Raw genomic sequence first — 13,441 nt, forward strand, 5'->3', positions numbered from 1 at the left:
GCATCCTCCCTCTTCGCTCAGGCCTCCTGGTCACCTCCAGGGTCAACAGCAGCAGAGCTCAGTTGCAGCCTCAGCTCCCGATGCCTCAGCCTGGCTAGAGCTCCAGGTGTGACCTGGCTTAGCAGAAGTCAGGAAAGGCGGCCCAGGAGACTCCAGCACATGCCAGACTCCTGAGAGGCTTTTGTCACCTGCTTCCTAGTGGCCTAGTCCTCCGAGGCCTGAGTGTGCCAGCAGAGTGCCACTAGCAATGCACCATGTGACTGGCTACTGTGGGGACACGGCCAGCGGTGCCAGCCTCCAGCCATCCTATGGCAGATAGCCTCGGCTGCTGGACAGGGTAACATGGCGATGGCAGGTGAGGCTGAGCCTTAAACTGCTCCAACCCCACCTAAACCCTGGGTTCTGCTCCTGTCCCCAAGTCCCTTCACAACAAGCAGGAAGGTCCACATGTCTCAGACAGGCCACGTCCTGCACTGGGGACACTGGCCTTCGAGCTCGGGGCTGGGGGTGGGCTCTACAGGTTTGTGTCCACATGCTGAGACCAGCTCTCAGCTTTCCAGCGCCCCTCTCCCACGTCCCGAGGGTCCTTCCAGGGCACAGCTCCCCCAGGAGCAACTAGAGCCACATGGAAGGAAGCAGAGGAAGCCTCCTGAGCCGTCTGAGTCTTCCTGCCACAGCTGCCAGCTGCCTCTGGAGAGGCTCTGACCAGTGCTCGTCTCACCCACCCATCCTGCATCCCAGATGCTGGACACCCCGGAGCCCCGGCAAGGCCCCACGGCAGGAGCCACCCCAGCCTGTCAGAAGGAGGCCGAGAGCCTGTCTCAGGCTCCAGGAAGCCCCCCGGGAAAAATACGGTCCTGTCTCCAGCCGTCTCCACACCGGCTGATTCACACGTGCGCGTGAACGCCGGCTTCGTCCGAGGCTCTGCTCCCTCAGTGGAGACAGACTTCAGGACAACCTGGACATACATGTCCGAGAGGGTCTAGGGACGCCCAGCCACCCTCCGCCCGGGCTGCAGCGAAGACGCGGTAGGAGAGCGGGCCCTGGGCCCCGGGCGAAGGCAGTGTACAGCGCCACTGACCACCACTGACTCAGGCTTTTTGAGTCTGCACTGCTCAAACACACCGGAAGCAGCAGGCTGAGGGAGCCCCGCTCGCCGGTCTGCCTCCCGTGAGCCTCGGCCAATGTGGCGCGCATGGAACAGCCACTGAACCTGTGGCGCCCAGCACGGCCCAGCACGGCCCAGCGCGGTGCCCAGCGCGGCCCAGCAGGCGGCCTGGTGGACCAGCCCCTCCGCCTCCGCACAGGCAGGGGTGGGCCCAGTGGCGTGGCAGGGCCACCAGGGTCACGGCAGCTCTGGGCCCCCTGGCCAGCCGGGCCCAGGTGGACTCACGTTTCTGCCAATATAGACTCAAACAGCACGAGATTTAGAAACAAAGATATAATGAAACATTTTTCTCAAAAGAGTGAGTTAAACACATACAAGTTGTAAATAATGGGGCTATTTTAAATAAATTGATCAAAAAACAAAAGTCAAGAATGTAAACTGCACGGCTGCTTGTCAGTTTCCCGGTCAGGCCCTGGAGCGAAGTCACAGCACGTCATCCGAAGGCTCACAGGTAAGACGGGCGAACGGATGTGAGGCAGGAAGACGCCATTAATCCAGGGGCCGCCACCCCTGAACTTGGCCGTGTCCTCCAGGGCAGCTTTCCCTGCTGTAACGCCCGGTCCCGTGTGACCTTCCAGGAAGGACTGCTCGCCAGCACGGACCCGGTGGGAGAAGGAACATGAGGCCCCACCCCGAGCCAGCCCAAGGTTTGGACCAAGAGCGAGAGAAGCTCCAACGCACACGGACCTGCCTCTTGGGTGGGGCCGCGGAGGGCTCCTGAGCCTGTGGACACGAGGAACTGAGGGGCGGCTCTGGGCGCAGGAACCTGGAGGGGAGAAGTTGGCCTGCAGGACAAGGGTGAAGGGCGAAAGCTCATGGTCACGGCGAGCAGACTCTCAACTACTACCTCGCCACCAGGAGGAAGCGGCTTCGTTCTGAGTGAGCCAAAACCAAACCGCCAGGGCCAAACCCCATCCCCGGCCACGGCCCCCCTGGCAGGGCCAAGAACGCACGCACAGTGTTTGTGGGCATCGAGTTTTGTATTTTTAAGTGACCAAATCTAATAAAATGAAAAATGGGTTTACTAAAACAAGTCCAAGAGACGACACAGAACATAAGCGGTAAAAACCAAAGCGTGAGGCCCTCGTCTTCGACGCCGAGCTCCACAGCCCGCAGCAGCCCCGGGAGAGGACAGGCGCCCGACCTCGTGTCTGCTCCGCATCCGAACCACACACTTCGGTTTTGTTTTCCTCTTACAGGTTTTAAAAAGCTAACCCCGGGAGTCAGGCCGGTCCGTCTGCGCCCGGCGGCACGTCCAGCCAGCGTCAAGCCCGGGCCCGGCACCCTCGCTTCCGACCGCCTCCGCCGGCCGTGCGCACAGCTCACTCCTGCGCTATGCTTCTCAGCACGTACTTGACCGTGTAGGCGAAGGCGGCAAACCCAACTATAACAAACAAGTTCGCCAGGGCGCCGCCCAGGAGTCCGTGGTGCCGGTTGGCCTGCTGCAGGCCAGCGAGGTGTGGCCCGGCGCCCGGCGCATGCCCGTTGAGGAGCGGGAGCCCGTTCTGGCCATGGTGCGCGTCGCCATCCGGAACCACGTCTGGGAGGGGGAGAGCCTGGGGTCTGCAGCCGCGCTCGTCCTGTGCTTTCTGCTTCTGTTTAATTTCCTAAGAGGAAAACGGTGAGGCGCGAGATGGAACGACCCCGCTCCCGCGAGACCACGGAGGGTCTTCCAATCCGCCACGAAGATTCTGCCCTGACACCTGCCCTTGGAGGAAGACGCCACTGTAACCTTTTTTGCAGACGTGGGGACCTAGTGACTTGCCAAAAGCAGTAAGCCTGGGCCTCACGGACCGGACCGGCAATGAGCCAGTCCCCAGAGACCCTGAATGACTGTGGCCTTGACCTCGTGTAGCCCGGCCTCCCCTGCTCCAGCCGCGAGACCAGGGAACCGTACAGTCCCTCACAGCAGGGACCTCCCTGCCACTTCTGGCCCACTCGGACCTTCAGTGGCTCGGCAGCCAGCTCCGCGCCCCCTCTCCTGGACCTCTCCGCACCCACCCACGCCAGTGCCTGCTGTCCCAGCACCCGAAGAGCGCGTGCGGGGACAGGTGCGCCTCCGTGCTTGACATCCGTGGCACAGTGACACCAGGAGCGCACGCTCTTGTAGGAAAGACTCAGAATCCCACGTGTTTCTGACCCGGGAAGCCCAAGTGCCCACCAGGCTCTACTGCTCACCTCTGAGACTTCAGGAAACAGTTCGCAAAAGACTTTGTCTTTCAAATTAAATGCTAAACTTTGTGCAGCCAGTTGTCTTTTCTGGAAAGAAAGAAAAGGGAAATATCAGCCCGCGACTAATTCTGATTCTTTAGAATCCTGAAAATGGATTCTTTTGTAGTCCGAGGTCCTGTCGACGCACCCAATCAGGCGGCTCTTCACCAGCTAACGTGCAGTCTCGTGAGGATTTAACTCATCACTCCATCACCGTCAACTAATGACAACACACCTGATCCCTACTTAAATAACAGAGAGATGAAAACTTATTAACCGGGTCCACGGCCACGCCACCCTGAACAAGCGCGATCTCGTCTGATCTCGGGAGCTAAGGAGGGTTGGGCCTGGTTAGTACTTGGATGGGAGACCGCCTACGAAGACCAAGTGTTGTAGGCGCAAAAAGTAAAAATAAGGGATTATAGGCTGACAAGGTCCTTGAAATCTGTGAGGTTAACCAAAGGTTGCCTCGCCTCAAAAAAAAAGAAAAAATGTTAACCGGGCAGGCAAGCGCTGACCACAGGCAACACCCTGGCTATGCGAGGGGCTGAAAGAAGGACCCCGGGCCAGGGGTCCCTCCAGTGGTGCCTGGAGAGCAGGGACGTGGGCAGGGACGCGGGCAGAAGCCGCGGGTGCCCAGCACTCACCGTGAAGTCTGAGGTTTCTATGCTGCCCAGGGTGGGGCCCTTCTCCACCATGAAGCTCAGGAGCCCGGTCAGGATGGTGGACACAGACCAGGCCGGGTTCCACGTGTCTGGGTGGAAATCCGTGATGGAAAGACACAGCCTGCAAAACAGTGACCTGTCACCAGCGCACACGTTCGCCTGGGCTGTGACCCGCCCAACGCGCAGCAGCTCCTTACCTCGTGTTGCACTTGAACCTCCCGTTGGGGGTTATCATGTAAATGCTCGGAGGTTTGAAAGGGAATTCTCGGGGAAAGACTAGCTTTCCGTGGTAGTAGCCGCCTGTTGGGACAGAAGCAGCCTCGTCGTGGCCCAGTCTCCTCCCCGGTACCTGCCCTGCAGGCTCCCACTGGCCCCGCCTGTGCCCCCGGCCACCCGTCCCTGGACACGTGTCCTGCTGGGGTCTCACCATGGCCTGAGGACCACCAAGCGGAGCAGGGCCCTGCCCCCCACGGCTACTGAGAGCGCAGCACCAGGTGAGACCCCGCCCGGGCTCCTCGCCACCCCTCACGCACCACAAGCGGTCAGCTGCGGGAAGCTCCCTCTCCTACGCTACCTGCTTCTCCTTCTCCACCAAACTACACCCAGCAGCAAGCGAACCCGCCACCATTTCTCCTGCCTTAAAACACCCAGAATCCACAGCCATCTGATCCCTGCCGCCGGCCCCTCCTGTGCACAGCCTGGCGCCGTCCACCCGACACGGCGCTTGCCCCCAACACAGTGCCTCGCACCTGACCCTGAGGTCAGCAGACATCCCCGTTGGGGTGTCTGACCACCTCCCAGGCATCCCGCCACTCCTGACCCTGTCCCCTCAAAGACCCACACCGGCTCGGCACCCTTCCTGTCCATGCAAAGGCTGCCTGGCTCCGTCTAACAGGCTCCGCTCACCACTAGCACTTCCTGGGGGGTGCTCTCAGCTAGCCTCACATGATGTGGGGAATACTGTGATGACCCTACACTAGGACTGCTACCTGGACTCCCCTCCAAACTCCAGACCGGTGCCTTGACCGTCCAGGCATCACCACCCCAAAAAGGCCCAAGACGGAACTTCCCCAAAACAGCAACTCCACCCTCTCAGGCGTCCAGACCGCAACCTGGGAGCCCAGCCCCCTACCCGCCACATCACTGGACACTTTCAGCCCCGCCCTTCCATCCTCTGATGGCCTCGCTGCCTCCCCCACCCACCCGGTCCAGGTCCTGGCAGCCTGGGGCACCATGGAAAGGCAGCACTCGGGCCCACGACAGCCCGGCCGAGCGACGCTGTGCGTGTGCGCGTGTGCATGCGCCTACAGTGACGCTCCAGGAACACTGCCTCCAGCACCTGGGAGAGGTCCAGCACAAGGACGGGGGCGCACCGGCCCCGAGTCACCTCAGGGTCTGCTCTGACGCCGCTCCTGGGAGAGGCCACCACCACCCTGGCTGGGCTGCAGCAAACCAGCCACCTCGCCCAAGTGCCGTCACTGCCACTCTGCACTGTCAGTGGTGGAGGGAGCACGTGACCAAGTGTCACCTAGTAGGCCAGCTCGACAGGCAGACAAGTCCACCAGAGAGAGGCGCACACTGGAAACGGCGGTGAGAGCACGCACACTTGAAGCCACTAAGGAAAGCCCAGACACGAGCAGAGCGGCCTGGCACGCTCAGAACCACGTCTCATCGGTGCCCAGTGGGAGGCAGCCTAGACAGCAAGGACGCGCTGTGGTGGGCGGCCACCTGCTGTGACTGCAGCCTGCAGACCCCTTGAGGACCTGCCGAAGACAGCAGAGTCACACTCCGCAGCGGCTCCTGAGCATGACGGGCCCGGGTTAGAACTCTGCCAGCGGAGACCAAAGACACCGGCTGGTCCCCGGGGACAGAGGCCCGGCTCAGCCCCGTGCACGCGGGGCCCAGGCAGGGGCGGCGGACGGGACCAACCAGGGAGCTGATGCCGAGCCATGAAAAAACAGACAACAGCACACTGCGAGACACACGCCCTCAGCCGCTTACGTCGGACCAGATGCACGAATGTGCACGTCACTGTGCAGAGAGGAAATCTAGGGCACTGCACGACTGGCAGGAGCCCCAGGAGGTATCACCCCAAGAGGGAAGAGGCCAGGCAGGGGTGCCAGGAGGGTGAGCCCTAGCTCAGAGATCACACTGTAGCTCTGAGCTCCTGAGCGGATGTGTGAGTGCCCTGCCAACAGCCGCCACCCCTCCTCCTGAGCGCCCAGAGACAAGCCCTGGGGACCAGGGGAGGAGTGTGTGGGCTGCACAGCGCTTCCCCCACGGTCCCGCCCTTGACCTCGGTCCTCAGTCCACGTGCACCTCCCCAGACACACGTCCTGACATCAGGCCCACTGGCTCCTCCCACTTGATTTTAAACTGTTAGCTATCCTAGGTTCTTCGCTTGTTCGTGTAACTCTTAGAATAAATACTGGAGACCGAGTGTGTGTGCACCCAGGAGCAGCTTTGTTTCGGTTTTGCCAGCACTAGGGGAAACCCACAGATTGACCGAGGGAGCATTCTTTACCACACTCACGCCACAGGAAGCCAGCTCCGAAGCCGGGGCACTGCACCTGCGAGAGCCAGGAGCAGCACGGCGTGGGCCCAGGGTGAGAACCGAGTCAGTGGCCAAGAGCACCGAGCCAGGCAGCCGTGGACATGGGAGGGGCTGAGACCGGGAAAGAAGCTGGGAGGCCAGGGCCCACGGGGGCGGCGGGGAGGGCGAGGCCGAGCCCATGCCCAGAGCCCACACTAGCCCGGACCCAGATGGACGGGGCAGCTCCAAGGAGCCCTTAGAAATGCCAGTAAGAGCGGTCAGCAGAGGGTGGCCCTGAGCTGTGGCGGGGATGGGCAGCAGGTGCTGTGGGAAAGGGAGGGCGGGCAATGGGCCAAGCTTCTGGTCCCTGAAGGGACTGTGTACCCAGGAGGTCTACAGGCCTGATCCAGCAGAGAGACAGGAGGACAGGGCAGAAGCAAGCAGGGGCGGTGGGGCTGGGGCACTCGAGGTCTCCCGCAGCCCCAGCATACCACTCCCACCCAAGGGTCAGCTCATTGCCACCAGCAACAGTCCTGCCTACTCTTGGCGGTGGGGGCTCTAGTTACAAATTAACAACTTTTTGTACTGTATTTGAGAAATACTAAAACCACAAAGAATAAAAAACACACAAACACCAAGCACAAGGCCCCTCGCGAGGGAAAACGCTGCTGGCTCCTGGTGTCGCCTCTTCCAGCTGGCAGAAAACGGCACACACTTACGTGCCTTCACGCGGGCTGTGTGCACCATCCTGAACCGTCCTTCACCTGCCTGCCCACCACAAGGCCACCCTCGAGCCCACAGCCTGCCGCAGGGCATCCGGGCGGTCCCCGGTGTGTGACCTAGTAACACACCCACCCTCCAGATCCGCCCAGAACCCAGCAGAACAGGGATCCTGGGCCACCGCAGTGACACACCTGCCACACTGCCTTCGAGAGCCAGCCTTCCTCACTGCCAGCCCCCGTCTGCTGCCCAGCAGTGGCCCTCAATCCTCTTCCTCCACAGGACTCGTTAGTGAAACCGTAAGCAAGAGCCACACGGATGTCCCCAGTTTCCCAAAGGCAGGACCCAGTGTCGAGGAAGCTGGCTGGAGGCACAAGCCATGGCTGGGCCCTGGGCTTTGCCCACCCATGGCTGCTTGTCACCCAAAGCCCAGAGACCTGCTGACCGAAAGCGCCACGGCCCGCTCTGTTAACGACACCAGGGGAGCCTGGGGCACCACCAAAGCAGCGTCGGAGCAGCCAGGAGGGCGGAGGTGGCCGCCGGCCCAGGCCCCGTCGCACAGCCTCCCCAAGCCTCGGTGCCCACCACACGACGGACTCAGCAGAGCGCACACTCGGCCAACACCTCTCCTCCCTCGAGAGCACCCACACGCCTCCGGAAACAGGAGGGCCCAGCCATCTCAGCATCCACCTTGCTCTGATCCCAGCGACGCGTCAGACTCAGCCCAACTCCAGGACCTATGGACGGCCCCCGACACAGCAGCAAAACCAAACGCGAGCAGACGCCCTGGGACTCGGAGAAACGTTAGGGGGCATCCCAATCAGCCAACCACTACGCACACTCCAGGGCCACCCGCTCTGCCAGCACAGGGCAGACTCACCTTCGTAGGGCGTCATCTCAGGGCCTCGGACCACGTAGTGCCTGCGGGAAAGAGAGGGGTTAGCAGGCTTTGGGGACACGGATCCTCCAGAATCGGGGCCCCTCCAAGGCCAGGGCTTTGCAGGGCCCAGCTGAACACTCACACACACTCGGTGCGCGAGGGTCAGCTCCTCGGGCCGCAGACACCCTGGTCACTTTCTCAGGGCCTCTGAGGCCACACCTCCCGAGGCCCCCACGATGCACGCCTGTCTGCACAATGAGCAGGGTCACCCTCTACCACCAGCGTCCCAAGGCCTCAAAACCTCAACTCCACAAAACGATCTTGGTGTTTCTGTGGGTGCCCAAAGGTCACGCAGGAGACCAGATGGGCAGCAGCTGGTAACATGAGATGTCCTGGACGAGCCAGACACAGCCTCAGAGCAGCCGCCCTCCACTATGGCTGTCACCACAGCCACACAGCAGTGGGAGCCCGAACCAGGAGGGCCCTGCACCTCAGAGGGGCGGCCCCGCCCATGGCCCTGCTCTCCACACAGGGGAGGATGGAGGGGGGGGAGGAGGGGAGCGGAGGCGGCCTCGGCTCACCCCAGGAGACCAGGCTCAGCAGTGTTCAACCGCAAAGGCACAGACCAGAACAACCGCGCACCGTGGTGACCGTGCCTCCAACACCTCTTCCCACCAGGACACACACACGACACCTGCTGTCTGTTGATTCGTTTCATTCAAAACAAAACAAAACGAAACAAAATAAAACAAGAACCATGCAGCAGCCACATCAGCTGACCAGGAGCAGCCCCAGAGCTAAACACATGACATGTCCAGCAACGTGGCCTTCATTTGTTACTGCTCCAATTCCCGTGCCAATCTGAGGACACTGAGAAGGGGCAGTGCGAGAGCTCAGCAGCACGGGGCGGCAGAGTGAGGCCCGGGCAGCACCCGGGCCCCCTCTCCTCTCAGCTGAGGGTGGAGCTCACCCAGTGGCCTGGCGCTCGGTCCTCAGCCTGCTTGGGGACCGCAGGTGCCAAGGAAACGTGCTTTCACAGAGGATCTGGAGGCCTGGCAGATGCCGAGTAGAGGTGCCTCTGTGACCGGCCCCACTGCAAGCGCTGGCCCTGATGGGCTCCCTGGCAGGGAGCGCCTCACATGTGGCCACAGCTCACCGCGAGGGCCTGGGCACGCCCGCGTGAGTGCACAGGAACGGGGAGCTGTGCAACCTCCCGCGGACTCCCCCTCGCCACCTCTGCTGTGCGGTGACCACGGAAAAGTCCCTGTGACAAACCTCAGTGGTGGGTCCCCCTAGCAAATGATCGGCTCTGGGGACCCATGTGGGGATGGGCTTCCCATCAACTGTGTCCTGGGGCCACGCTGGGTTTTGGGGTTTGGGGGCAGGGGCAGCCGTGCTGCAACTCTGACGATGCTCGCACGCCTCAGCCCGCCAGGGCTGGCCACCCCGCTCCTGCCAAGGAAGGTGGACACAGGACCCCTGAGTGCCTGTCCCATCTGCAAAACACTTCTGTTAACTCAGTTAAATCTCTTTCCTCTGGATTAAAAAAATTAAAGTGCTTTTAAAGATCAAAATGTAAACTACCCTTCAAAGGAAGGCGACGTGCTTCTTAGTGTCCCAGCCCTATTCCTCACGTCTCCCAAAGCCCTGGGGAGGGCGGTATCTCTGGCAGCCGGCACCCTGTACCACCCCTTAACATCGCGAGAAGCTAATCACGACGCGATGGTCACCGCACAGATGCACTCATGTCAGCCAGAGGGCTGTCGGGCACCCGCCCAGGCCAGTGCTGGGAGCTGGGGCACCAGCTGCCACCTCTCCAGGGCAGGGTAGGCTGCCTCCCAGTGCCGAGAGCAGAGAAGGGGGCTGCAAACGCTTCTCCTCCACAGTTGGAGACCCTGGCCCAGCCCTCCCCTAGGAAGGACACTCTCCAGCCCAACGTGCAGGGGTCAAGGGCCTGCTGTGTCCCCAAGGACATCCAGAGTGTCTGCAGGCCTCATCACGTGCACTGGCACCTGAGGCGGGCACAGCCGCCATGATGAGCACGCTGGGCCCACCGGCCGGGACAGTGGGCGCCAGCCAGGGAAGGGCCACGTGCGGACAGCAGCCTCACCATTCCAGAATGTTGGAGGGGAGGGGCTCGGCACGGATGTAAGGCACCGGGTCTTTCTTGATACGGAGGTAGTCCTGCTTCAGGCGCTGGGTCGCGGTGGTGGGCGCTCTCTTGGTGCTGGTGCCACTCATCTGTTGAGGACAAACACCGACATTCACCAGGGACCAAAGACGGTCACCGCTGCCTCCCCCAGGAGCCCAGCACCCAGACGAGGCCTGGGGCCATCCTGCTGCACCCGCCCACCCACAGAGCTGCTCTCCTCTCCCGCCTGCTCTGCCGTAACCTTCATTTTTGCGACGTCACGTGCAAAGACTTTTTTAAAAACCTACTCTAACTTCAAAGTCACAGGCGTCTGACGCCTGGACCTGACCCCGACTGTGCTCAGTGACAACGCGCCAAGGGACAGCTCACAGCACGGAACTCAGGGTGCACCCCAGACCAGCGGCTGTGAAGGCCACTGTCACACACCTCCCAGCATGTTTCCCACTGGGCGCGGTGGGTGCGAGGGGAAGGGCAGCAGAGCAAGAGCCTCCCCTGAGACTGGAGAGAGACAAGAGACCCTGGACCGACTCAGACGCGCGTGAGGGCAGAGGGCAAAGGACACCTTCCCGGAAGGAGGCAAAGGTCGACAGCCAGAGGCTCCAGGACCGCGCTGGGCCACTGTGTCAGGACAAGGCTGGCCAGGAAGGTAAGGCCTAGCCGCCAGGCGGCAGTGGGGAAGGGTCTCAGCCTCCATCTTCAGGCACGTCGGGCCCTGTGTAGGAAAGGTCATTCTGGTGTCCCACGCGGGATGGCTGGACAGCATGAGCCAGACAGGATGGTGCAGGACAGACTGCAGGCTAGGGACCAGGAGCACAGCTAGGCCCCAGGGGCAGAAGGGGGGGGGGCAGGGAGCCTCACGCACCGCTCCACCCCGCCTGCTTCACACGCCGGAGTGTCTCAGAACGCAGGATGGGAAGGCAAGAGACTTGTGCTGCTAAAAAGAAAGTGTGAAGCCACTGGTCTAAGATGTAACAGAGACGGGGGACACACAGGGGTGTGCAGGGACAGGGGAGGGGCACCTGGGCCACAGTGGTGGCAGACTGGGTTTGGGCCACCGAGGAGGAGCCACACTCTGCCACCCAGCGTGCCGCAGCACTGGGTGTCAGGGGTCCGGCTCTCCACTCTGACCTCCCTGTCGGCACCTAGCTGACGTCACTCAGCCCCACCACGCCTACCCCCCTTTACCTCAGCCTCCGGCTTTTGGGCCCTTTTTTGACCCAAAGGTACAGCCAGACTCACTTCCCCCTGACCTCGATAGAGACGTGGCCCTTGCCCGCTGCCTGGTTGGATGCCCCTCACAGGGCTGTCCCCACCAGACGACGGCCAGGGTGATGCATGTGCTCTGCACCCCCAGGCCTGTACAGTGGGGCTCAGCCAGGACACACTCGCCCACCCTGGGTTCCAGCCCTGGAGTCCCTAAACTTCAGGTTCCTGGTCCCCTCCCCCTTTCCGTTGCACCCCCGTGCAGGGTCCCCCACTGGCCTCCACGCCACAGACTTCAACCAGGTTCCGTTCCCTGCAACTCCCCCAGCGCCACGTGAGCGAACGTGGTCACCGCCCCAGCCTGCCAGGCTCCAGGAAGCAGTGCCAGCCGGACCCCAGGCCCCGCCCACCCTCCAAGGGCCCCAAGTTGCTGGGGCCCAAACTCCCTTCTCGCGCTCACAGCACGGCCCGGTCCCCACTGGCGGGAAACTCACCAAGGCCCTTCCCAGTCCAGCTCAAAAACCAAGTCCCTCGAAAGCCTCCCTGATTTCCTGGCCTGGTGCCTCCGCACTGCCCTTCGCTGGCCTCCCCAAGACCCAGCTCCACACAACACGGGAGCCCGTCAGGCCCTGGCAGAGGCCGCACACTGGCCGGGGAAGGGAGAGCTTCCCACACAGCACCGCCCCAAGTGCACGGCCAGGCGGCCCGCCTCGGCCAACACCTAGTAACGAACACAGCAACGACCGGAGAGCGAGCCCCTACAGGGCTTGTTTTAAACGTGCACCCCGAAGCGCTCTGCCACACACACACCCCTGTCACTGCGTAACTCAAATACAGTTATGTCTGAACCCAGGTAAGCGGCCAGGCCGGACGCACAATGCGTTAGTGGACAGCCACTCGAAATGAAACACAGCACGCCAGTCGGTCACAGACTGCTCTCGTTCTTGCTTCCAAAGCTATGATCTCTAAAATCACATTTGTGACTCAACTACCCGACTCATACAAAGGGGTCCCTAACGACCCCTCCATTGCCTCACTCAGAACAGTGCTCCCGTGAGCTCTCCAGGTGATTCTAGGTGACAAAGCCGAGAATCTCTTCCGACTTCCCCCTCCAGACATGGTGTGTGGTACCTATACCTGTCACGGTGTCTCGGTTCCCTGCAAACCAAGCCCCACAGGGACAACACGTGAGGTCCACTGCAGTGCAGGAAAGTGTGTACGCTAAGAAACAGGACGGGAAAAAACACATTAAAACCCAGAAGCTGAAAGGAAGTGGCCTGAGCCAACCCCTGAACACGAGTCCCTTCAGTCTGACGTTGAGATAGAGCTGTCTGCCCAGCACCCGGTCACCCTGCTCTGCATACGTGTAGTTCAGGTGACAGTAATGACATGAGAGCTGGGCCTGACCCGCCAGATGGGCGCGTGACACACCCAGGCCCAGGACGTGCACGAAAGTCTCCCTTCTCCACCAGGGCCCCACTGGCACCGAGGTCCAGCCGTGTGTGCAGTCTATACACGGGGCTTCTCCATTGAGACCCTCCAGTCCTTTCTGCGGAAGCCAGATCACACAAGGTTGCACTCCCTGGCACAAACGGAGCCTGTGCCACCGCAGTGCTGTGCGCTCGTGCACCTGTTAGCGCTGCTCCCAGGGAGCGGTGGCCTTACCCCCTTTGGCTGTTTTGTGCAGGGCCTGCGAGTGGCTGGGAACTGGATTTGAATTACGACCAGCTAAATAGCATTAAATGAAAAAAACTGACGTTTATACCTGGCCAGAAGCTGAGACGATGCAAACAACTAGCACAGATGAGCAACTTGTCCAGGGCCCAAGCCCCACTCCAGCCGGCTGGCGGTGCAGTCACCCGACTCTGGCTTCCCACTCCTACCGCCTGAATTGTCTATTACCCCGAGG

General features: G+C 61.6%; 1 protein-coding gene and 1 pseudogene across 2 annotated transcripts; one reads left to right on the forward strand and one right to left on the reverse strand.

Annotated features, from left to right (window-relative positions):
* Positions 1 to 1,581: 1,581 nt before the first annotated feature.
* Positions 1,582 to 13,441, reverse strand: UBE2J2 (ubiquitin conjugating enzyme E2 J2). Of its 2 annotated transcripts, none has more exons than XM_011377286.2 (7): positions 13,298 to 13,441; positions 10,288 to 10,418; positions 8,178 to 8,218; positions 4,242 to 4,344; positions 4,027 to 4,165; positions 3,347 to 3,427; positions 1,582 to 2,775 (listed from the first exon to the last, which is right to left on the reverse strand). In XM_011377286.2, exons 2-7 carry the CDS (start codon positions 10,416 to 10,418, stop codon positions 2,491 to 2,493), a joined length of 780 nt encoding a protein of 259 aa, XP_011375588.1. In that variant the 5' UTR covers positions 13,298 to 13,441; the 3' UTR covers positions 1,582 to 2,490. The 2 variants fall into 2 exon arrangements, with proteins under 2 accessions (XP_011375588.1, XP_023377386.1); XM_023521618.1 differs by lacking the exon at positions 13,298 to 13,441 and adding an exon at positions 10,892 to 11,176.
* Positions 3,660 to 3,778, forward strand: LOC111730364 (annotated as a pseudogene).

Source organism: Pteropus vampyrus, unplaced genomic scaffold (assembly GCF_000151845.1).
Source record: "Pteropus vampyrus isolate Shadow unplaced genomic scaffold, Pvam_2.0 Scaffold309, whole genome shotgun sequence".
Lineage (NCBI taxonomy): Eukaryota > Metazoa > Chordata > Mammalia > Chiroptera > Pteropodidae > Pteropus > Pteropus vampyrus.

Coding starts and splice junctions, on each gene's coding strand:
- UBE2J2 (XM_023521618.1), bottom strand. CDS start 11,092: ATGCTGTCCAGCCATCCCGCGTGGGACACCAGAATGACCTTTCCTACA. Junction 8,219..10,287: donor CCCTCCAACATTCTGGAATG/GTGAGGCTGCTG, acceptor TCTTTCCCGCAG/GCACTACGTGGTCCGAGGCC. Junction 3,428..4,026: donor TAGAAACCTCAGACTTCACG/GTGAGTGCTGGG, acceptor CTTTCTTTCCAG/AAAAGACAACTGGCTGCACA.